The 26291-nt window shown below is 35.8% G+C and overlaps 2 protein-coding genes and 2 pseudogenes across 11 annotated transcripts; 1 reads left to right on the plus strand and 3 right to left on the minus strand.

Annotated features, from left to right (window-relative positions):
• Positions 1–373: 373 nt before the first annotated feature.
• LOC147484661 (protein ACTIVITY OF BC1 COMPLEX KINASE 8, chloroplastic-like) lies at positions 374–12262 on the minus strand (annotated as a pseudogene). The gene is made up of 11 exons (XR_015205559.1): positions 12193–12262; positions 10863–10999; positions 9401–9448; positions 9194–9322; positions 6830–6952; positions 4985–5095; positions 3324–3432; positions 3005–3123; positions 1013–1166; positions 748–892; positions 374–642 (listed from the first exon to the last, which is right to left on the minus strand). The product of XR_015205559.1 is annotated as a protein ACTIVITY OF BC1 COMPLEX KINASE 8, chloroplastic-like (transcript).
• APO3 (APO RNA-binding protein (DUF794)) lies at positions 10962–14461 on the minus strand. 9 transcript variants are annotated; one of them, XM_086577125.1, is made up of 6 exons: positions 13101–14461; positions 12809–12888; positions 12193–12253; positions 11797–11884; positions 11223–11292; positions 10962–11100 (listed from the first exon to the last, which is right to left on the minus strand). In XM_086577125.1, exon 1 carries the CDS (start codon positions 14352–14354, stop codon positions 13149–13151), a length of 1206 nt encoding a protein of 401 aa, XP_086433251.1. In that variant the 5' UTR covers positions 14355–14461; the 3' UTR covers positions 10962–11100; positions 11223–11292; positions 11797–11884; positions 12193–12253; positions 12809–12888; positions 13101–13148. The 9 variants fall into 9 exon arrangements, with proteins under 9 accessions (XP_086433251.1, XP_086433248.1, XP_086433250.1 ...); XM_086577122.1 differs by having other exon boundaries at positions 12690–12888; XM_086577124.1 differs by having other exon boundaries at positions 12809–12893.
• On the plus strand, positions 14395–19193 carry LOC147484663 (APO protein 3, mitochondrial pseudogene; annotated as a pseudogene).
• A 4365-nt stretch (positions 19194–23558) lies between these two features.
• Positions 23559–26132, minus strand: LOC147484664 (uncharacterized). Its single transcript, XM_086579788.1, has one exon. The coding sequence runs from the start codon at positions 26130–26132 to the stop codon at positions 23559–23561; it is 2574 nt and encodes an 857-aa protein (XP_086435914.1).
• Between the last annotated feature and the right edge of the window lie 159 nt (positions 26133–26291).

The following is a 26291-nucleotide window of genomic DNA, read 5'->3' on the forward strand; positions in this document are numbered from 1 at the left end:
AGATATCATGCTTAGTCTGCTAATGGACATGAGTCGGATTACATTGCTCAGTCATCCGTGTGTTCCTAGGAGAAGAACAAACATACTACTTATTTCACTCTATTGCCAATGACTGAAGGCATTTATATCATCAAGAATTTTTAATTCTATATCTACAGTCGGTTTTTTCAACTCAAAACAACCTTCCTTCTGGTCACAACATGTTAAGCCCTTTGTCTAAACTTTAAGACAAACCCCAGTTTGTTCAGAGTATTTGAGACCGATTGACCTGATAACAATGTGAAATCGGAAGCTCTGTGTTGCTTGGGAGTATTTGTTCCTGAAAGGGACGAAACGTTGACTGAAAGAGTCCAAGAGGTCAATCCCTACACCAAGCAGTCAAACTTAACAACATTGAACACCTGATTCAATGAACAACACCTGTTGATAATACTCTTACCTCTTTTTACCCCTCCACGTGCGGAGCACGTGCACTTATACTAGTACAATGATAAAGAATGAAGTTTGCCTCTTCGCATTGCAGCAGACGGACAAACCCAGCATAATAAAATAAAATACTTGTAATTCATATATTATATCAATCTCAACCAAATATTCTTCTTACGAAACCACGCTTATGTACCATTCCCTTGAGGTCTTTACCTGAAAAAGTATCACAAAACGACAATCACACACGCAGCACATGAAGGATCAGGTTGCTGAACCACATCTCATTAACATTAGCTAAAATTCGACAAAGATGTGAACCTTCGTTTCTCCCAGCGTCATACAACGCTTCTTCCGCAATGGATCTCCATTGCTCTGCACACGATATATTGATGCCCATACCAACACTAAGTCCTCTCAATAAATGCACCGTGCGAAGAACACAAAACAACTCCTCTGGAAAACTCTACCATAATTACGAAAGTTAGTATAACAGGGTATCTGCCTCGGACTCCATTCTTCTTAAGATTAAGAGAACTAACAAGCAAACAAAGTCATTGTATCTGTGCAAGTATATATTCCATACCCGAACAGCAATCTTTTTCAACGAGGAGTCTTCTGAAAATGGTTGCAACATCTTGGAGCCAGCAGGCAATTTTGTATCGAACATAGACTGTGCCAACTTAAGCATTTCTTTCTGTTCATCCTTGCATTTGCTCAAGGTTTCTATACCAAGCTGCCTGGACAAATTGGAAGAAAAAGAAGAAATAAAATCAATTGTCAATTTAAAATAGGATTCTGGCTTAATTTTAAATCATGGCAGAAAAGAAATGAAGGATCATGTCGCTGAACCACATCTCATTAACATTAGCTCCTTGTAGAATCAACATCCATAGAAGGAAAAAATGCCGCATTATCTCGACATCTCTACAGAGATTCTGAGGAAGGGCACAATATTCTCTAGTGCTGGTATGTCAATATGCCAGTCCAATGCAATGTCTATATGCTGACAAATGCAAAATTCCAACAATAATAATTTCGACATAACCAGCAGTCTCATATATATATATTTTTTCCAACAGATGCAAAGACAAAACGTTGGATGGGCCCCACCAAGAACAACTTTGACTGAAAACAAGATAAAGTCACATGCATCCAACAGTCAAATAATCCTAGTTAATAATCACATTCCTAAATTATGTGCAATGTTATTGTTAGAGTTCTGCGCAAGTCATTAGATAGGTGGGACACTTAAGCCCACCAAGAGTGAGGAAGTGTTCCCCTAAACGCAAGGCCCCTTAACCCCCACGACCCGGATTTTTTTTGAGGTTTTACATATTGTAAACAAACTGCTTTCCTATATAAGAAGCGTGAGAGAAGGCCGAAACTAATTAAGCCGTACTCTCTTTTCTCTCTCCTTTCCCTCTAAACTTTTTTTTTTAGGTGGGTTAGGTAGAGCCTAAACCTGTATAAAACCTCAAAACAATATGTCCTGCTTTATCCTCCTCAACAAAAGAGTTCAGTCGACTGCCTAGAGGAGGTATAAAGAACTGACAAGACTCATTACAAGAGGATAAAGATGCTAAGTAATCAGCACACCTATTGGCTTCTTTATATACATGTTTGAAGCTCATTCTCTCAAATCTAGAACCCATTTGCCTAATGCTTGTTACTAAGTTAATACAATACCATGGTGGTTTCTCTAAACTTTCTTCTTCATTAGCAATAATATAATTTTACTGTTACAAGTAATTTGGCCATGGTAGATGAATCATAAAAGACCATAAAAGGTCGTCAAGAGCCATTGAGTGTTGACCTACATGACTATCACCAAAATACTTACAATCTTCCTCACTACCATCAGTCCCAGACCCCTACTGTCCTTGAGTCATAAGATAATCAATTATATAATAATGTAGTATTACGACACTTCTACTGTGATGGGACTAATGGCTATACTACCTCTTGTGATCCACCTACTGCAGTGCATCAAGTGGCACCATGCTCAAGTGACCCACCACTTTGATGACTTTCATACTTGACAATCCTGACTGCCCTTTGTATTCTAACCACCATGAGCCTTTAATCCTAGGTTTATTTTTGTTTAGAGTAATTGTACTCTGCTTTCTGCAAAATTTTGGCATTTGATCCAAACATTGCAGAAATTCAACAATTGGTAATAAAATTATATATATAATAGGGTTAGATAGGGTATATAATAACACTGAAATATAACAAAAAAGTTGTTTGCAAATTTGCAACATGCTGTGTTATGTGTAAGAGTTTATTGATTCTTTCATGATAAGTTTTCATATTAATATGCTTCAAATTTTCAAAGTATATAATGAAAGTTTGTAAGATGATGTATTATTGATTAAATGACTCCACAATATGCTCTATCATATTACTCCAGGGTATAAAGGCATATAAAACATATGATACGACAAGCAGATCAATCCCCTCGGTAGAGCCCAACAAGTAACACATGAATAAAACTTTCCTTCTGCTCCCATTTGAAGGCCATATCTTCTTTTTACTTTTCCATAACCAAGATGAGCACAAAAAAAGAAAACAGTACCTATAACTTTGAGATGCCCTAGTAGGGTCATCGTCAGCAATAGCAAGGATCATATTCGCAAAACCAAGCCTGAGGTTGTCTGGGAGATCCTTCACTTGGCCATAGTCTAGCAAAGCAACCTGAAAAGTGAAGCTTAAATATTTGAGCATTCTGGTTGATAACTAGAAACAAGTTGGGTGATTCGGAGGGTAGGACTATCTATTGGTTCTCAGCTGAAACTGAAGATGAGCCCTATTGTGAATTTTACATATACTGTAAAACACCCAGAAATAGAATGTGATAAAACTTTGAATACTTAAGCATTAGTAGATCAATTTACCTGTGACCCCTTGCATATCAGGATATTTCCAGGATGGGGATCTGCATGAAAGAAACCACTCTTCAAGATCATCTGGCCATATACTAGCATCAAACTCTTAAGAATGTTCCTATATTTAAACGAAAAGAGAGAAAAATATTAAGGAAAAAAAAAATCAATTTTGAGTTTTCATATATTAAAAAAGATACAGAAAAGTCACTGATAGATACGCCTCGAGGAATGCAGAATAACAAAAGATTCACCCGAAAAGAACCAAAGAAGATAAAATTTAAGAGCATATACACCTTAGGGTGGCAGTGGGAAAAGAATGTTCCAAAGAAGAGTATAAAGAGGTAACTAGGTAAGAATGACATGAAATAATATGAAGGAAGTAGGCATAATGGCTTAATAAGGTTTTGGACATAAATATGTTGTTAAGGTAAATGCAAAGGATAATCATTCAACTCAAAATCAAAAATAACCTGAATCAGTCAGAGTGAATGTTCCTGGTCTTACGGAAACACACTTTCAAGTAGATCCCATCTGCAACTGTCCAAACAAAAATACAGTGGAACTGCATGGGTTTGCTGTCTTATATATGATCCTTTCCATTCCAGCTACAATTGAACCATTGATCTGATGAAAGTTTTATATATTGTAGGAACGCTGACACATGGGAAATAAGCCTTTGAGTCCGTTATGGAAGATATGATCACGTTTGTTTACTTCTTGATCAAGTAATGATAGGTCTTCAAAACAACAATCCAAAGGAGATCCTCTTTCGACATTAATTCTTGTTCACTTGTTCAAGTCACGATGGGTCCCCAAGTACATAGGAAAGAAGGTCTTTGCAAATGAAATCCACTTTCTCCTTTCCTTTCATCATTGTCATGTTACGCTTGATTAGACTTGTTCACAGGGCAATATCTTTTGGGTTCATTAGGTGGACACAAGCTGGCGGATGGTGGTCCAGAGGCCAGAGAGTTACTACAAATTGTTGATTTTTGGTTCCTCACACAAGCATTGGTGACTGATGAATCAAGATATTAGTTATTTTTTAGGCGGTACCCAGTTTGGAAACTAGCTTGACAAAATCTTCAATCCTTTGGGATGTTCTGTGTTGGCGTGTTCCAAATTTGGAGCATTCAACTAGTATTAGAATATGGAGTACAAAAGCTCCCTTGTCGATATGCGGGACATCCTATAGGGACCAACTTTGAGCGAAGACGTGTCTGGCATCCGGTTATTGAACTATTCCAAAGAAGGCTTCACAGTTTATGTAGGATTTGCTTAAGAGCTGGGATGTAGGTCCATTCTCTTTCGCTGGTAACCGTTATTGGAGCTTATTGCCCTTTGCGATCTTACAGGGTATTTTGATAGAGTGAAATTGACGTCATTTTGTGATCATCTCAGCTACTTTACGGAAACCCCACACTGAGACGAGAGGAAGACACTAATTTTATGAAAGGCTACTCATAAATAAAGGAGAGATAAACTACTGGAAGCAAGCAGAGTGAAGGTGTACTAATAAGAACAAGGAAAAACTATATGTCAGCGCATATACAGATAACATATTGATCCATGTCTGTTGATTCAAATAAATGTAAGTGGAAATTTATTCAGACAAAATAAATAATGTCAAAAAGAGATATGATACTGTAGGATAAGTAGAAGGAGCTTACTGCTTTGCTGCAGCCGCAACCTTACCACCAGGATTTATGCCTCTTTTAGCTATTTCATCACCAAGGTTAAGGATTGGGATTCCATCAACAAAGTCCATTACTAAAACCTTCCTAACAAAATCAAGAAAAAAAGTAATATTAATGCTTTCAACATTGGATTTAAAGATATAAACCAGCTTAAAACACATACTACTAAAATTCGGTTAACCGAGCAATGCATTCCTAGATCTAATGTTTAGTAGATTAAAGTGACAAAGAAGAGGAACTGATGTCAAGGAAGTATCTGAAGATGTGATGAACAAAAAAGTGAAGGCACAAACAAATGTGAGTTTACACACCCTAAACAATTTGAGAGTTATAAATGAGAAAATGAAATGCCAAAGCAACTCGTATTGACTCTGTTGAAATGTTTAGTGTAGTCCCACATGGAATGTTTAATGCTTTGCAATACGGTATAAAAGTTCCTAGGCCTCTCCAATTGACATCAATTGGTTTTCATTTGGATGCTCCAATGGTTTGAGATGGCATTAGAGCAGGCTAATGTATTTGGCCAAAAGGCATGTTTACTCCATGTCACCCTAATATTTTGTTCACGTGTTAGGCTCAAGTAACGCCACACGTTAGGGGGTACATTGAGATGTTTAGAATAGCCCGTATGTGGTGTTTAAAGCCTTGCAATACGGTATAAAAGTGGGTCTCTCCACTCATCACCAATTGGTTTTGAGATGGATGCTCCAAAGTTTGAGACATAGAAGAGGGCTCTAATAACATTGTGACAAAGTTCTCTCTCACCAAAAGACTATCGAATAGAGCTAAAACTATGTCCTAGACAGTGCATACCATGTAAACCTCTCATTTTCTTCTTTTCTTTCTTTCTTTCATTTTTATTATTTTTTTCTTGGGTACGCGTCATTAATGTAATTTAAGTCGCCTTTGGTAGTAGTGTCTTCACCAAAGAGTTCACTTGAAAACTAGTTAATTTTATTCATCCCTAAGGATGTAATTCCACTAACAACAACCCTTAACAAATCATTTCCCAATAACAAAACTTCCCCTTTGTGACAAAGCATTCCCTTCCCGAGAACACATAGGCTTACGACAAACACAAGCTAGGTAGGAACGTGTGTTATCTATGATTCTAGAGCAGGCAGACACCCACATGCACACCTCAATAGAGATACATTTGATAGACTTCTTAGATACTATGGAACAAATTTGAACCTGCGACCTGCTAGGAAGAACCGCTCGACACCATGTTGGGGACCGGTTTCTCTCTAAGAGCTCGAACTTGTCGACAAAGGAACAAATGATTTATATCAACATGATCATAGATTGCATTAAGGTCACATCTGAAAAAAGGCTTGAAGCTCATTGACTAGGAAAATAAAAAAGATACAGATGGACAGAATCAGAACCTTGCTTTTTCGGTTTTTCCTTTTATTTCTTATTTTTTATTATTTAAATAAGAGGAAAAAGGAAAGAGCCAAAGGAGAGAGACAAACCGATGTTATTCCATATTTGCTTGAGAAAAGAATAAGCTAAGAAGAAAACTTTAGTTTTCTTTATTGATTGAACGCAGACACCATAATAGAGCTAAAAGACATAAAAGGACTACACCTTTGACAAATTAATATCTCTAACAAAATGCTTGTGACATCCCTAAAAAAGTATAGCATATCGAATCAACGTCTTATAAATCATGTAGAATGAAAGAATCAATCATCTTAAAATAATTAATCTTACGAGAAAGAATCCTAAGAAAGGAGGGACCTAAAAAGAGTCTGTTTGATTCAAATTCTGCATGTTCAACCATATTAACCATGTGATCCTTTAGTGTGAAAGTACCTGGTCACCATATTCCGAACTACACTTGGCACCAATACAGAGGCTTTTTGTTGTGTATGCATACGAAAGCGTTGAATTCTCTCCATAGCTTGACCTCCCTCAAAAGTCAAATTCATATCCAATCTAACAAAATGCACACAAAAACAAAGAAGACAGTCACATTATTTGCATTCTTGAATTATCATGTCATATCTGGGGAGGAGGTGGGATGAAGAACAAAGATATACATAAACCTAGGTTACATGGACACGCCTTATTTTGAATAAAATCTGTGTCGGATACGTATCCACGTGTCCGTGTCCGTGTCCATGTCGGACACATATTGTATTTAATTTACCTCGAATTTCTGATTTACCATCTAATTTAATAAATTTATAATTATTAAAAAATTAATTAATTATTCCTATCCGTGTCCCCGTGTCGATCTTCAACTGCTCGCCGTATCCGACACCCCGTATCCGTGTCGGACACCGACACGCGTGCCCATGTCAATGTAACCTAGACATAAACCAGTGCATCTATTATTTCTAAAGACTCAATATAATTGTCCCATAATAAGCAATCACAAAATTCAGTATTACATACTTACATGGTAGATGAAGAAAGGAACTTTTTGGGTAGTCCACAATGGTGGTAGTTAAATCGGTGTGTGCAAGCATGGTGGGAAGATGGGATGCCTACCTAGGAAGCACGGATACGGACATGCGACACGGATACGATACGACACGACACGGATACGGCATTTTTCAAAAATATAGGACATGGATACGTCATGGACACGTTTGAATAATATATATATATATATAATTGAGCATTTTTCACCAAATTCAAATTAAAATGACAATTCTACTTCATAAAATGACCAATTCAAACACATTAAGTAGCAACTTACATGTATAACTGTATAACACTGCAAGCAAATGCCAACAAAAAAGTTCAAAACAATACAAAGGATTTGTCAATCAAGTTGTCCAACTTCAATCTCTACTATCTCTCTCTCCCGTTGATATCCGTCTCTCACTCTCTCCAATTGATTTAATGGGGTTTTAAAAGGAAGGTTTTGAAGATTTATCCATGGAGGTTTTAAAAGGAAGTTCCTATTTTTTGCAGATTAAAATTAGTTAGTCAGGTACCACTTAATCACTTCATCTTTCTTCTCTTGCATCTCTTCTTATCTTGGATTTTATTTCACTTATTTTTTTTTTGTTGAAGTTCCAAAAAAATTTTGTGAGATTACTATTCTGGCGTGTCCCCCGCGTGTCGGAAATTAAAAAAATTAATTATAGAATCGGATATTCCAAATCGCGTATCCGACACGTATCGGGGCATATCCGTGTCGGACACCGATACTTCACCCTTACAGATGTATCGGTGCTGCATAGATGCCTACCATCCCTTTCAACGAAATGTATCTTCGAAGAAATAAAACTCTATTGATTGAAGTTAATAGTCACACAAACTTCTTGAGAATGGCTACAAAGACTCAACCTTGCATGAACTACAGAGACTGAACCCACATACTCTAAACATAAACTACTCTCTCTTATATACCTTCTCATACTCAATTCCCTCGAGATGAAATATATACTCTCTGTGTATTTCTTGTCAGTAGATCTGCATTCTATTAATGCAACCACAAATTATAGCGGATAAGTAAAGGCGACCAGATTTTTCCCATTAGCAAGACGCTAAAGGGAGGCCAATTCCAAATTCCAAGGAAAATATAAAGCAAGCCTACATGACTATATTCTCTGAACTAAACACAAATTCTGAGATTTCCATCCTATAATAGTAGATACCCCGGAAGCCCAATTGAAGAGAAGCTCCTTGATGTCTATAATGATTCGATGAATATCCCACTCTTCTAGATCGTAAATCCTTCTATTCTATTCATTCCATAATGTGCAAATAATCTTGGGTAAATGTTCCAGCGACCATTTCGCCTTCGGAGGGGGTGAGTGGATAATGATTTTGTTGCCCACAGCTTCCATGATGTTGAGTGGCAGAGCACATGGTTTGAGAATGCAAGAGAGAAATTTTCACTAATACTAACTGCCACCAAACAAGAGACTAAGATCTGATACACATCCTCCTCAAAAGAGTTCCACAAGGAACAGGTGTTAGGAATGTTCGACCCTTTTCTGTTCATGTTAAAATGTGGTGCACCAATTGGAAAACATGTAATATTGTATCACTGATGCAGTCTGAATGGGAGGGACCTCATCTCAATATACTATTTTTTGTTACAGGATTGTTGCATAGAGCAAATTTAGGTGGAAGGATCTATTAAGAAACCAACATACAAGATACTACAAAAGTATGCTAAATGTAGATCATGAAGACAATCAAAGATGCAATATGCACCTGTTTCTCCAATTCTTGAGTCACAGAAAAAGGTCAAATTTGATATCTGACTTTTGCAAATATAATGCTAAAAGCTTGCAAGTTATGGATATCTGTCATCATCAGATCCTGACCTCCAGGATGTTGCACCTATAAAGAGCACATAGAAATCAACTACTCAAGAGTGCTTTGATCCTTTTAAGATAACATGTATCCTGTTTATCTTACCTTCACAGCAACATCGCCCTTTGCACCTTTCAGTCTAGCTCGATGGACCTACGATCAAGGATGATGCAAATGTGAGGACCATATAGAAATATAAAATAGGCCCTTGTTGGTGAATTGCAGAAACAAAGAATATTGGAAGGATTTGTTTGGAACAGGGTTATGAGAGTACTGTTTCTTGGCAGAAGTTCCTCTACAAAATCATGGCATGGAGAGGAGGGAAAATTCCATAAGAATTAAGCAGCTAGCTAGTTTTTACAGAGATTCTAAGCTCTAACGCATGGACACGGCAAAAATTTCACTGTGTCAGTGTCAGATGCGGCTTGGACGCGTGTCCGACGCGGCACATGCGTGTTCCACGTGACAGCAGTTTGGACGTGGATTGGACACATCATGGACGTGGATTAGGACTGGAATGGAATAAAAAGAAATGAAAAATCCCAAAAGAAAAGGTCCAAAAGTCTGAAATGGAATAAAAAGAAAAGGAAAAACCCAAAAGAACAATTCTAATTTGGACAACCTAATAATAGTCTAGTCTAAACAACTAAACAGACTTCATAAATCGCCTCCAAAAGTTTGTAAAGTCTCTTGCCCCCAGCAACCACTCTTTTTATTGTTCTTGTGGTTTTGAATCTTGATATATTATGATATATGACCCTAAACCCAATGTTACATAAATACAAATAAAATTTTAAATTGTATTTAATATCCGTGTCCGTGTTGTGTCCGTGTCCTACTTTTTAAGATATGCATGTGTCAGCCAGTGTCCGCATCCATGCTTCATAGATTCTAAGTGTTCTACCATGATTTGGGAATGGAGCCTTCCTCTAAGACTACCAAACTTTGGAACAAGGATCGTATTGTGTTGATAAATTCAGAGAGAGAAAAGCAACCAAAATACCTCATATCTTATAGTTGCTGATTAGTTATCCTTCCTCTTCTTTCAAATCAAGAAGAGTTGTTTTATGTCATAGTTATCTATATTGTATCTTTATCTTATACTTGCAGTCCTATTTCAAACCTAATGGAGGTCTTCATAAATCTCAACATCGTGCATTCCACATGCACAATTTCTTTTCCATTGATGCGCCCTGCAATTTTTACTTTGGAGCCACATACCCTCTCAAAATTCATGTCTCCTAGAAATTTTACATTTCATTCTACCTCATCATTTATCAACGGCAGCATATTATTCAGCATTATATAGGAATGTCATAAACATGTCGTTTGCTACCTGTGGTACTGACAAGCACACAAGAGAAACTGTTTCAAAAAACAATGTTGTGTAATGATATCATGTATCCTCGTGTCATATAGGTGCAACACACTTTATAAAATCAAGAGTCAAACTTATTTTTTATTCATATATGAATGTTGATCGCTAAAGAAAACTTATACATGTCGAAAGACAAGCATAGATCAATAGTTAGTTGAGAGTCAGAATAAGACTATAAGATACAGAAACCTGTGCTATTGAGGCAGATCCCAGCGGTTCTGCATCAAATCGTTCAAATACTTCGCCAACACTACAACCCAGCTCCCTCTCCAAAACAAGCTGGACTACTTCTCCACTTTTGTCGTTCACAATGGCGCACTCTATGTCTCAGGTGTATTGACAGTTGCCTTCATTTCATCCACCATTCCATATCTCACCACTTCAGTTGCATTTTCCTCTTCTTCGCCATGGTTGCATGATAAAGCACCTACATCAATGTGTAATCCCTATTAGCTGATCTGAGTTCGTTATACAATCCAATAATACCATCCATATAATAAAATTTGAATTGATAAATCATAAATCTAACAAATTTGAATACAATCTAACCTGAATATTTACTATCAATGGAGTGAAAAATAATAGTCCACTGAGTATTCCATGTCCTGGAGCACACAACCTTTAACTTATGTCAACCCAGTTCAAAAGTTATATGGGCCAAATAGGAATATAAAGATGGCAATGCACAAAGTTCTTTTGAGATGTGCTAAAAATACAAGAAACCTTACCTTAGAGTCATTAGACCCAAAAAATAGGGTAGAGGTTCTTAATGGAAAATGAATTGCTATAAACCACAGGGAGTGCCCTGGTAGATCCCATAGCGCAAAAGGCCAAGTCCCATTTAAGCACACAAAAACATAAGGTGTTGGGGATATGTTGAGTTGTTCTTGCATGGGTTGTCTATATGATCCACTCTATATGATGTTCTATTTGATTTAGTTTTTATGCAAGGTGCTTCATGTCATTTAACTGTATTTCATGCTAAGCTAATGTGTCATGCACAATCAATATACGTTTTCTCTGTCTTACCTAATCATCTACATTAAGGTAGGCCAACAATCAAAAAAATCTTCAAAAAAAACAACTTATAATCAAAGAAACTTGAAAATTTTCTTGCGCATACCTTCTAGCCGACACTTGTCAATGTATAGGATCCTTATAATTTTGGTTAGCGACTTGGCGTATCCGAGAAGTCAATAGCAGTCACCAATCTACAATACACAATTTTAAAACCCATATCTTGAACTCAATTACCGCATACAATGAACTTAATATCACCATGTATGAAATGGTTATAAAACCAAATCTAATATTAGCTTTTAAAAGTATAATTGAGAGAAAACAGACTTACAGAAGCACATTATGACAAATGGTATTCAGAAATTTCAAAAGAAATAAAAAATGACACCAATAAAAATGAAAGAAAAAAAGTTAGAAGTCTTTCACTATTGCACCAAGAATAATGAAGAAATAATGTGTATAAAGTGTCAAATAAAAGGTTCAGTAATATCTCCCTCACCTATATTTCTATCGAACTCATGCCTCTGCAATTCAAGGTTTGTCCGTTGTTCCCATGATAACTGAGACATTTAGAAGAGATACATAAGAACATATGCATCACCAAGACCATAAGTTTGCATTGACAAATTAAATGAGAAATGCTCGATAAGAAATCAATCCAATATTTCAAGAAAGAGGTATGGTTAAACATTTTAAGTCCCTACTTTTCCATTACTATAAGATATAACCGGAAACTTTTGTATTCTTTATGTTCTAAAGCAGTTCATATTATAAAAAGTAATCATATTTCACAATATCCAAATGCATAAGTGTGCACTTCTACATACAAATCTCACGTTACGCGCGATGACACAGACCATACGTATTTGACTCACTTTGTTAACCCAACATAATACCAAAATGATATATGACAAACATGTTTTGTAATGCCAATATAGAATGACCCACCTATTAACTCGCAGAATAAATTAACATTTTCTAAGTTGTGTGACTCACCAAAGGTATGTGGGGATCCTCTGAAAGAGAAACTTCAGTGGGCCTTTTGACTATTGTAAATCTGGAAGGGTTTACGTTCTCGCTTAACTCTTGTACAAAAACCATTAGAAAAAAGTTACCTGATTTGAGGATTCGAGTTTGCAAGAGATTGCATCAAAACTAAAAGAGGATTCAGAAATTTGACTTGATCCAGATTCGACTTCACTTCAAGCAGTCATTCAAAATTAAGCCAAATCCATAATAGATAGTCAGAAACAATAGAACTAAAAAGGCAATTGAGGAAAGAGAAAATGTGTGAGCTTTTATATATATATATATAGATAAGCATAACATCAGAACAAGATGTTTACTAGGCCAAAATATTCACAACAATCTGTTGGAAAGTACAGCTATTAAATTTCACTAAATTACCTTTGTCTAAAAGATACTAATATTTCACATTAAAAAAGAAACTTGGAATCAAGCAACAAGATCAACTTCATCGGGAGCAGGAGGAACCACATCTAATCTCATCATACTCCTATACTCATCAGGAACAGGTGCACCGGCCTGCACACACAGCTCCACCACAGCAGGTGCCTTGCCATAATACCTCTTAAGCTCATTTACCAACAAACCATTTGGACTTAGTCTCACATCATCCCTAACATGCCACACATAATTAGGTCCAATAAAATCATCTAAAGTAGCTTCTTGCCAAGCATGCATTCCATTACGAGACTGGTGCTTTGAAGCTCTACACATTCTTACCTTATGCCCCTTTGGCCCTACTTGAACCTCTGGACAGTAACCACAAGTCTGCACTTGATACTTATCCATCAGTTTCTTAGCTCCTGACCTCATCTCAAACCAAAATTTCAATACCTTGCTCGCAATTAATAGATTATCTTCTTCGTCATCATCAACTTCACCTACATCTTCTTCTTGTTCTTTGTCTTTGTTAGACTCTAACTGACAATCTACACTTTTCATATCAGATTCAAAATCTACAATCCTTCCCTCCATAGAGTAGACAGGTTTCGTTCTTCTTTTTGTGTGATAATCTTTAAGATTCACACCCGCTTGAATACATAGCTCTACCACTGCTGGAATTCTAGGAACCCTAGATCTTTCGTCATGTAGTATTCGAGGCTTTCCAACTCGATCGAAGAGGTGAAAACATTCTGGAAAGAGGATTACATCCTCAATTCTTCCTTTCTTCCAAACATGAACAGCACTTCTAAATCCGCTTTTAGGACCGCTACAAGTCCTTATTTCATGACCTACATTCCCAATGTGAACTTCGGAACAAAATCTGCAACGTTTGACGGGGATTATGATGTCAACAAGCTTTGAAAGGCCGTGGAGGAGCGATTCTCTTGCTCGGTAAACTTGTTGAGCTACTTGGACAAGTTCTGGAACGAGCAAACCATTTTCTGGAGCGTTTTCAAGAATCTTACAAGGTTCAGACTTCCTGGCTTCTCTTTCCTCTTTTGCTCTTCGAATCAAAAATTTCATGGGGGTTGGATAGGGTTTCCTGTCAGATTTTCTTTTGCTAGGGTTTGGCACATCAGTGTATAGAGGATCAAACACTCCATCTGCATCTAGTGTTAGAGTTGTACTGAATGCAAGAAATGAAGAGTTATGTTTAAATCGGAAAATTTGTGAAACTACCCTTCTATGCATCAATCAAATAGGCAGAGGGAAAAGTTGTTTTTTCAAACTAATGTCCTACAAAACTGCAATGCAGTTCGTCGAGGTTTCAGTAGGAGAACCTGCAAAGACAATCCAATTTACGCAGGGCCGGCTAAACCTTATAGCAAAGTAGGCCTCCGCTTAGGGCCCCGTAGCCCAAAGGGCCCCCAACAATATAATCCAGTCATTGTCCACTACTCCACTATTGATTTATTAGTGGGGAAATAAAGAAAAAAATTAAAACCAAAACCCACTATTGTTTTTCATTTATTTTTCACTGTTGGATAAACGTTTTTATATTGGCAAATTGGAAACCATCAAATCACGTTAAAGTAATGTTAAACACTTAAACTCTTTCAGTTCCCTTGCCTTCTCTAACAAAAAAATAACACACTTCAATACTAATTAAAGTTCTTCATCACCCCATGACAAATAATCAAGTATATATACGCCAACAATTCAATCTTACATATATCATTTTTTTGCCTTCTATATGATTTTTCTATAATCTCGCTCTCTCTCTCAATATTTGTTTTATTTGGTGTATAATTATTCTCATTCTCTCTCTATATTAGCAATTCTTTGTTAAATAAATCTATTGAAGTTTCAAATTTGTGCGAAGCCTATTCAAGAAAGAAAAAAGATAAAGTTTGGATTATATGAAATAACGTAAACAAATCAATAACATGTGTGAGAAAAAAAATAAAAAATATATAACAATTTTTATTTGTTAAAGTAGTGTTAAACACTTAAACTCCTTCGGTTCTCTCGCCTTCTCCAACAGAAAATAGCACACCTCCATAACTAATTAAAGTTCTTCATCACCCCATAATAAATAATTAAGTATAACATCAACAATTCAATCTTACCTATATCATTTTTTTTGTCTTCTATAGTTTTTCCCTATAATCTCTTTTCTTTCTATATTTGTATTATTTGGTGTAAAATTATTATGCATTCTCTCTCTCTCTCTATTTGCAATTCTTTGTTAAATAAATCTATTAAAGTTTCAACTTTTTGCGAAGACTATTCAAGAAAGAAAAAAGAAAAAGCTGGGATCATATGAAATAATGTATACAAATCAATAAGATGTTGTGAGAAAAAAAAATTAAAAAAGATGTAACAATTTTTATTTGTTAAAGTAGTGTTAAACACTTAAACACTTTCGGTTCCTTGCCTTCTAATAAAAAAAAAGACGCTTCCATAACTTTTTGTTAGAGAAGCGCATTAACTTATTAAAGTTCTTTATCACTACTTTAACAAATGATAATTTGCCATATATAAAGCGTTTATCAATTCAAAAATAAATGAAAAACAATATTTTTTAATTTTTTCTTTTTTTTCCCACTATAATAAATCTAGTGGAGTCTTGGACAATGATTTGTTTTATTTGGGGGCTGTATAATTATTCTACATTCTCTCTATAAGGTTTTGCAATTTTTAGTTAAATAAATCAATTGAAGTTCAAGTTTTGTAGGACATTAGTTTGAAAAAACAACTATTCATTTGATTGATGCAAGAAAGTTTCACAAATTTTCCGATTTAAACATAACTCTTCATTTCTTCATATGAAATAACTCTAAACAAATCAATAAGATGTTGTGAGAAAAAAAAATAATAATAAAAAAATAAAATAAAAAAAAAAGATATATATATATATTTGTTATTTTATTTGTTATTTTGTTATATATATAAAATATTTTTTTATTTTGTTATATATAAAAAAAGTTTAATAATATATTTTGTTATTTTATTTGTTTATATATATATAACAAAATAACAAATTTTATTAGTATATAATTAATCATAGAAATTCCCGAACTTTGCTTAGGGCCCCGATTTAGAAGTCGCTCATCTTGGAAGAAAGGAAGAATTGAGGATGTAATCCTCTTTCCGAATGTTTTCACCTCTTCGATCGAGTTGGAAAGCCTCGAATACTACATGACGAAAGATCTAGGGTTCCTAGAATTCCAGTGATGGTAGAGCTATGTATTCAAGCCGGTGTGAATCTTAAAGATTATCACACAAAAAGAAGAACGAAACTCGCTCTACTCTATGGAGGGAAGGATTGTAGATTTTGAATCTGATATGAAAAGTGTAGATTGTCAATTAGAGTCTAACAAAGACAAAGAACAAGAAGAAGATGTAGGTGAAGTTGATGATGACGAAGAAGATAATCTATTAATTGCGAGCAAGGTATTGAAATTTTGGTTTGAGATGAGGTCGAGCTAAGAAACTTATGGATAAGTATCAAGTGCAGACTTGTGGTTACTTGGCCCGAGGTTCAAGTAGGGCCAAAGGGGCATAAGGTAAGAATGTGTAGAGCTTCAAAGCACCAGTCTCGTAATGGAATGCATGCTTGGCAAGAAGCTACTTTAGATGATTTTATTGGACCTAATTATGTGTGGCATGTTAGGGATGATGTGAGACTAAGTCCAAATGGTTTGTTGGTAAATGAGCTTAAGAGGTATTATGGCAAGGCACCTGCTGTGGTGGAGTTGTGTGTGCAGGCGGTGCACCTGTTCCTGATGAGTATAGGAGTATGATGAGATTAGATGTGGTTCCTCCTGCTCCCGATGAAGTTGATCTTGTTGCTTGATTCCAAGTTTCTTTTTTAATGTGAAATATTAGTATCTTTTAGACAAAGGTAATTTAGTGAAATTTAATAGTCAGTACTTTCCAAATGATTGTTGTGAATATTTTGGCCTAGTAAACATCTTGTTCTGATGTTATGCTTATCTATATATATATATATATAAAAGCTCACACATTTTCTCTTTCCTCAATTGCCTTTTTAGTTCTATTGTTTCTGACTATCTATTATGGATTTGGCTTAATTTTGAATGACTGCTTGAAGTGAAGTCGAATCTGGATCAAGTCAAATTTCTGAATCCTCTTTTAGTTTTGATGCAATCTCTTGCAAACTCGAATCCTCAAATCAGGTAACTTTTTTCTAATGGTTTTTGTACAAGAGTTAAGCGAGAACGTAAACCCTTCCAGATTTACAATAGTCAAAAGGCCCACTGAAGTTTCTCTTTCAGAGGATCCCCACATACCTTTGGTGAGTCACACAACTTAGAAAATGTTAATTTATTATGCGAGTTAATAGGTGGGTCATTCTATATTGGCATTACAAAACATGTTTGTCATATATCATTTTGGTATTATGTTGGGTTAACAAAGTGAGTCAAATACGTATGGTCTGTGTCATCGCGCGTAACGTGAGATTTGTATGTAGAAGTGCACACTTATGCATTTGGATATTGTGAAATATGATTACTTTTTATAATATGAACTGCTTTAGAACATAAAGAATACAAAAGTTTCCGGTTATATCTTATAGTAATGGAAAAGTAGGGACTTAAAATGTTTAACCATACCTCTTTCTTGAAATATTGGATTGATTTCTTATCGAGCATTTCTCATTTAATTTGTCAATGCAAACTTATGGTCTTGGTGATGCATATGTTCTTATGTATCTCTTCTAAATGTCTCAGTTATCATGGGAACAACGGACAAACCTTGAATTGCAGAGGCATGAGTTCGATAGAAATATAGGTGAGGGAGATATTACTGAACCTTTTATTTGACACTTTATACACATTATTTCTTCATTATTCTTGGTGCAATAGTGAAAGACTTCTAACTTTTTTTCTTTCATTTTTATTGGTGTCATTTTTTATTTCTTTTGAAATTTCTGAATACCATTTGTCATAATGTGCTTCAGAAGTCTGTTTTTTCTCAATTATACTTTTAAAAGCTAATATTAGATTTGGTTTTATAACCATTTCATACATGGTGATATTAAGTTCATTGTATGCGGTAATTGAGTTCAAGATATGGGTTTTAAAATTGTGTATTGTAGATTGGTGACTGCTATTGACTTCTCGGATACGCCAAGTCGCTAACCAAAATTATAAGGATCCTATACATTGACAAGTGTCGGCTAGAAGGTATCAAAGAAAATTTTCAAGTTTCTTTGATTATAAGTTGTTTTTTTTGAAGATTTTTTTGATTGTTGGCCTACCTTAATGTAGATGATTAGGTAAGACAGAGAAAACGTATATTGATTGTGCATGACACATTAGCTTAGCATGAAATACAGTTAAATGACATGAAGCACCTTGCATAAAAACTAAATCAAATAGAACATCATATAGAGTGGATCATATAGACAACCCATGCAAGAACAACTCAACATATCCCCAACACCTTATGTTTTTGTGTGCTTAAATGGGACTTGGCCTTTTGCTCTATGGGATCTACCAGGGCACTCCCTGTGGTTTATAGCAATTCATTTTCCATTAAGAACCTCTACCCTATTTTTTGGGTCTAATGACTCTAAGGTAAGGTTTCTTGTATTTTTAGCACATCTCAAAAGAACTTTGTGCATTGCCATCTTTATATTCCTATTTGGCCCATATAACTTTTGAACCCCGGTTGACATAAGTTAAAGGTTGTGTGCTCCGGGGACATGGAATACTCAAATGACTATTATTTTTCACTCCATTGATAGTAAATATTCAGGTTAGATTGTATTCAAATTTGTTAGATTTATGATTTATCAATTCAAATTTTATTATATGGATGGTATTATTGGATTGTATAACGAACTCAGATTAGCTAATAGGGATTACACATTGATGTAGGTGCTTTATCATGCAACCATGGCGAAGAAGAGGAAAATGCAACTGAAGTGGTGAGATATGGAATGGTGGATGAAATGAAGGCAACTGTCAATACACCTGAGACATAGAGTGCGCCATTGTGAACGACAAAAGTGGAGAAGATGAGATGGAGCTAATTAAATATTTGCCCGAGGGATTAAGAAGGGACATCAAGCGATATCTATGCTTGGATTTAATCAAGAAGGTAACACAAATTACTGTGCTTTGATGTAGCAGTTGGTTTTGAAGTTTGTTACACACTGTTGAATTGTTTCCTACTCCATGCAGAATGTTGTAGGGGTTCTTGATGTTTGAACTTTTTATTTACGTGGCAGTCTCTCAAACTTATAAGTGCATCTGGCCGCCATCATAGTGATAGCTATAAAATAGGATATCTCCTTCACTCTATTGTTTCAAAAGATTCTTCTCTCAGCATATTTTTAGTCAAGCATTTCTATAACAGAAAATGTCTTAACTAGAGATGGAAGCCATGGATCCTTCTAAAAACATCTAAACCAGCACCCATGGCCTCAATATTAACTTTCTGCAAATAAATTGTCACGGTTGAAGCTTTCTGAGGATAACTTGCTTTCATGTTAAATTTATGTACATACTTAAAGCTTGAGTTTTGTTTTAACCATCGGTTCGTATTGATTCTAATCGAGTTATTGTGTGGATTTTGCCTCCATACATTGATGATTGTATACTGATATATAATTAGAAGACCAATAAATTAAAATTAATTGTAAGCATTCAATATTGTCGTCAACTATGTATGTAGTATGTGTAATGCGCTGATTGAATTGTGTGTCATGTGTCTTTTATCTTTTTTGGGTATCATGTGAAATTGGTTTTACATGTTCTCTGAATTGGATATTGAATACCCTATAGCTATTATGTCTATCGAGTAGACACCATATAGCAATGCACAATATACATAAGTGGGTATTGTTGTAAAAGAAATAAGGTCTACATTGTTTTGAAGTAAATAGTATTTTATGGGGTTGTGCTACATGTAGAACTACTTGGAAGCCGGAAAGGGCACAAGAATCTGTCTTAGAATGGTATATATAACTAGGGACTATCTATGGAGTTCGATTGAGTTGTCTAGAGAATTATAGGGTAATGAATTGACAATTGGATTTGTGACTTTAGGGATTTGGGATGATAAGAGTGAGGATTTGTGGATTGATCATCTATAACAAACCATGTGCTTATTATAAGAAGCGCTTGGGAACCTATTCAATTACATACTCATGCAATGGAGGCCCTACGAGATAATAGGAAGCATCAGGTGACATTGTTAGGGACACAATCGCTTGGAATTTGGGTCTTTTTGGTCCTGTATCATTTTGGGTAGCTTAGATCTCAAACATAAATCATACACTGTTGTTGGAAGCACTTTCAGAGACCAAATACCTATATATTAATGTGTCTAAGAAACACATAGATAATCCGTTCTAAACACTTGCAACTGACCACTACATCTTCTTCTCGAAGGAGCTGAAATATTTAGATTGGGACAACTCAAAGAAGTTATAATCACAGATGGCATATGGAATGACCTCATTAACTAATGGCTAATTTAAGGTAGTTATTATATCATTTTGTAGATCACATGAATTACTACATCTTGTTTGAACTTTTGTATAATCACAAGCTCATCCAAAGTTGAAGCCTGCTTACTAAATCAACCAAAGGTAGACAAGTGAATAAGGACAACTAATTTCTTCCCTCCTTCAGGCAACTAACTTGTTATTTTTGCATTTTATCTCAACAAAAACATTAGCTGTTAAGTTTGCTTCAATTAACCATTAGGGTTATCTGATAGTTTTGTTTTTCCAAAGGACTGAAGACATTGATTTCAATGGGCACTAATAGTAAATTAAGTATCTATTTGCCTTATTTTACAGACCACACTCCAAATATTTGTCTTTGATGGTCTTCAAATATTAATCCCTGAGAGGCTTTTCTTGTGTGTTTTGGGAAAATGGGTATTTAAGACAATCTTGATTGATTTAGATACTACGCGAATCTATTGCCATTATGTTTGTTAGTTGTTCATGTAAATTAGCTGACTATACCGCACTCTGCGAAATGAGATTTAGCTTAGGACAACATATTTTTGACCACTTATCGTTTTAATGTCTCTTCTTTGCTTGAGGACAAGCAAAGTGCTGTTTGGGGGTGGTGTGATAAGCACCCAAAATTATAATATTAAACCCCGAGAGACATAGCATTTTGGTCGATTATGTGTTTAATAATCGTGTGATAATTATATTTTCGTACTTTTACAGGATTCCGCAATTAAAATAAATATAATGATAAAACATGCATCGAAGTCTGAGAATGAAATACGGGAATAATTGAAGTTTCCCACTCGACCCCCGTGAAGCCCAACAAAGCCTGACTAAAGCCGAAGTTTCCAAAAGAACAGAACCAGTGCGGAACGGGTCCACATATAAAGAAGCAGCAAACTTCCAAAGCTCAAATCGGATAAATCTAGATGCCGACGTTGGCTAGTGAAGGCGCCAAGTCTGAATATCTGAATATTTGGAATTCCCACTCAATCCCCGTGAAGCCCAACAAAGCCCCACTAAAGCCGAAGTTTCCAAAAGAACGTAACCGGTCACGAAGCGGCCCACATATAAAGAAGCGGAAACTTCCGGCTCAAATCGGATAAATCTAGGTGTCGGCGTTGGCTAGTGAAGCTGCCATAGCGACGGCGAACTCGAACTTCTAGCGCCAGAACAAAAGTCGTAAAACGCCAAAATCGGCACCGCCACTGGACACACTCTCTGCGGCCCGTATGCATGATGAGTCAGCATAGGCAGGTGGCAAAGGATGGTTTCAATTTGATACCACCTGGCAAGAGAGAAGACACGTACCAATTTAAACCAGGTGGTTTGAATTGACATAAGCTAAAAACAAAACTTTAAATCAGCAAACAGACAAAAATTAAAACAGTTAAAACAAAGTTTTGTTTCGAACCATTCAATTAGCATAAAACCAAAATCTAAAACATTCACGGATATTCTCCAAACCTCCAAATTTATATATATATATGAAGGGTCGCCTTCATTATTACCCCTTCAAAGATATTAATGCTTTAGCTACCCTAGTTAGATTTTCTTCTTCAAGACTTACATTTTGCCATTTCCATTTCAAAGAAATTTTAATTCATCGTAAGTTATTTTTTTACCTTAATAACAGTTATTTCTTTTCTAGTTTAATTCTTGTCCTGCTTTTATTTACTTAATGTATACAACAAGTTTTATTATTCCTTCTATGACCATGAGGTAATCCCCCGGGGGATGGTTATGCTTCTCGTATGAAAATCCGGATTGACTCGTTAATATTCTAGAATCACTACTTAGGAATTAGGCATAGAATTGACATCCGGTCCCAAAATGACTGAGACTGTACAAAGTTGGATCACTGATGCTCCAGATAGCCTCGCTGTAGCAACAAAATGTCTCCAAGCTAGCGACTCTCAGTGTCGAATGACTCTCCAATTCGTCCAGCTGATGTGAAATCGAGTCAGGAGCTGAAATAATATACCAGAGATGTGATATTATTGAAACTCCTTATGCTAGTAAAATGCGACCTAGAGATGTGGGCATGCACTAGGGATCAATACTCGACGTCGTCTCCGAAAACGAAACGAACTAGAGATGTAGTGATTTGGTAATAAAAACTGTTGAAAAATGATTCTTGCATAAGCATGATTAACTCTCTCCCTGTTTCTCTATTTTTGTTTACCTACATCTAATCGCCGTAGTAATTTACATTATTTGCATTACCGTTATTTTAATTAAACCAACTAAAAAGAAACCTAAAAATCCTACTCACTTAAAGTTATAATTCCAGTTGTGAACCTATCCGAGCCCTAAGGTTTGGACGATCCCTTACTCGACCTATCCTACCAAACCCACGTGAGTAAGGTAACTTGACTAAAACGTACGACTATACGGACGTTGGACTGTGGACCTCGGACTTAAGAAATAAGTAACTGAAAACCAATAAACGTGTGTATCAATGTGTTTTATCATAAATATACTACAAAGAGATTGAAAAAGTCCTTACAATCACTAATTAAGATATTGATAGAAGTAGACAAAGTAGCTTAATTACCACCACAACCACAATTCTTTCAATCTCAATCGTTTTAATTTAAACAACTAAAATGGACTGAAAAGAAATTAATTAGAAAAAGTTGAACGTTTATTCTCTCTAACATACAACTTTTTATTGGAATTAACAAGTCATTTTTCCTCTTTTAAGAGATCTAAATAACTATGCTATAAGCTCCGAAGCTGAAAACATCCAACTATCCAAGGCCCTCTTGTACCTATATCAGCTTATGTAACAGGGTTAATGGTGTCAAACTTAACATGGGGAAAAAAACAGGCAAAATGATTTGAGTTTTGCTAAAATGTGGCTGCACATAAAGATTATAAATAATGCAGTAACCAAGATATTGATTTTCATGTATTTATGAATTGGAAAAAGGACTTAAATAAACAATTCAACATATGTGGTTCTTTAAATGCCTACCTGGAGCGGCATAGCCAATTGTTCCTTTTACCCCTGTTGAGGTACTTTGATTATCATGCGAGTTCTCTATTGATCCTGAAAGAAGTTTTGCCAAACCAAAATCACCAACGTGAGCTACCATATCATTATCAAGAAGCACAATGCTTGGCTTTAGATCACGATGAATAACCAAAACATGGCACTCGTGATGAAGATAGATAAGCGCAGAAGCAACATCAATGGCGACATTTAGTCTTTGAAGTAGGTTCAAATTCAATTCTTCATCTTGTTCACTGATCTCTTGATGCAACCACTTCTCTAAACTTCCATTTGGCATGAACTCAAAGACTAGTGCTTTAAATTCATTTCCTTCATAATCCATGCTAGAGCAAGAGGTTAGAATCTTAACAAGATTTCGATGGCGGATATTACGCAATGATTCACACTCTGCCCTGAAACTCTTTAGTGCTCCTCTCAATTGAAGCTTGAACACCTTGATAGCAACAACGGATTCATATCGGTTGAGCATTCCCTTATACACACTGCCAAAACCACCTAATCCAACAAAATTATTTGGAGAAAATCCACCAGTCGCTTGAAAAAGATACCCATAACTGACCTGAACATGTTGATCACTGAATGATTGCGAAGAAGCCGTTTTAACTTTACTTTTTCTTCTCAGGTAAAATATAAGAGAACATGATGCCAACAGAATGAACACAGCCACACTAATCATAATTGCCATTTTGGAAGGATCAGACCTTCCATGCTTTTTTTCACCTTGCTTTTCAGACTTGTTAAATGGGCAGGGCGGCAATTGAAGTTCATGTATACCTCCACAGAGATTAGAATTTCCAACTACTGAAAAATTGCCCGCAATTTTAAAGATTTCGTTCACTAGTACCTCACCTTCAAATTTATTGAAGGATAGATTCAATAGCTGCAGATACAAAAAGTCCTCCCAATATTTTGGAATTTCACCTGACAAATTGTTGCTTGATAGATCTAACTCTTGGACATTCTTTAAAAAACTCAAAGATTGAGGAACTGTCCCTTCAAACAAATTATCGTCCAAGTACAACTTTTCCAGACTCAAACACTCACCAAGAGTATTAGGTATTAAACCAGACAACTTATTTCTAGACGCCTTGATTTCAACATGATTTTTTAGTTTTCCTACTTCTAAAGGTAGGGAACCAGTTAAGGAGTTCATAGAGAAGTTAAGATAAAGCAGAGTGAGAATATTAAATATCTCTTTTGGTAGGGTACCATTTAGGTTGTTTTGTTCCAAATCCAGTTTTTGCAATTGGCTAAGAGCACCAAGACCTGAAGGAATGTTTCCTTCCAGTATGTTCCTTCCTAAAAACAACTGACTCAATTTAGTATTGTTTGCGAGAGAAGATGGGATCGGTCCGGATAATTTGTTTTTGGACATATATAACCCCTGTAAACTACGAAGTTTTCCAACGGAAGATGGAATACTACCGTAAAAGTTATTAGACGAGAGACCTAATAGAAACAAATTGACCAGGTTCCCAATCCCTTCTGGGATGATTCCAGATATTTGATTGTATCCTAGATACAACTCCTCCATTCGGTTGGAGAGATTGGTAATAGAGTTTGGGAAAACACCTCCAAAATTGTTTCGGTTTAAGACCAATTTCTTTAGATTACTGGAGTTGGTCAAATAAGTGATAAAACTCAAATCATGAGCTTCTCCTGTTCCTAGATAATTGACTCCAAGACCTAGCCATTCAATAGTTTGAGGAAATTGAAAATCCTTAGGAACTTGTCCTTTGAAATTGTTTTGGTAAATATCAAATGTTTGAAGTTTAGAAGCATTAGCTAATGAAACTGGGAGTAGTCCAGAAAGTTGATTTCCAGGCCCCCAGAAATGAACGAGATTAGGAAGAGTGATGCCCATGTCTGGTGGAAGACTACCACTAAATTGATTAACTTCAATTCCTAATACATTCAGGGATGAGATGTTGAAAATTGTTAAAGGGACCTCACCAGACAATCTATTAAGTCCAACATGGAAGATTTTTAAACTTGACAGTCTACCAAAGCTGGCTGGAATACAAGAATTGTTTTTTTCATTAACCAATAATACAAGCTTTGACAATGAGCCAAGCTTCGCCGGAATATTCCCTGACAATTTGTTCCCATTTAAATTAATGGCCCTGAGTTCATTACATTGGGTTAGATTGACTGGAATTTCTCCTTCGAAAGTGTTATCCGACAGATTGAGTACTTGAAGACGAAACAACTGTCCAATTTCTTGTGGGATATCACCGTAGAGTTGATTGTGCTGTAGGCTGATGAGCCTTAGGAAAGTGAGGTTTCCAATATGAGGCGATATCAATCCAACCAAACTCTGGCGGGAAAGATTCAAACTTATGACTCTTTGATGACGCTTGCCGCATGTAATGCCTTGCCACTGACAGAAATGAAAAGATTGGTTCCAGGAGCTTAAGCCGCCTTCAATTGCATCTCTAATAGCGATTAGAGAGTGAAGATCAGTCTCATTTCCTGAGGTGGTCATACAAGGTTTTGTTTGCGACATCAACTGGTTAAAGAGTAGGAAGATGATGTAAAAGTAAAGTAATGTAAATGCCTGCAGGTTTGAAATCATCTTTGCTAATTGTATAAACTAAAGGGTATGTGGTGTAGTAATATATATAGGAGCATTGCGAATTGAAGTGTCAAGATCTCCATTAATGTT

Source organism: Coptis chinensis, chromosome 8 (assembly GCF_015680905.1).
Source record: "Coptis chinensis isolate HL-2020 chromosome 8, ASM1568090v1, whole genome shotgun sequence".
NCBI classification, from domain to species: Eukaryota; Viridiplantae; Streptophyta; class Magnoliopsida; order Ranunculales; family Ranunculaceae; genus Coptis; species Coptis chinensis.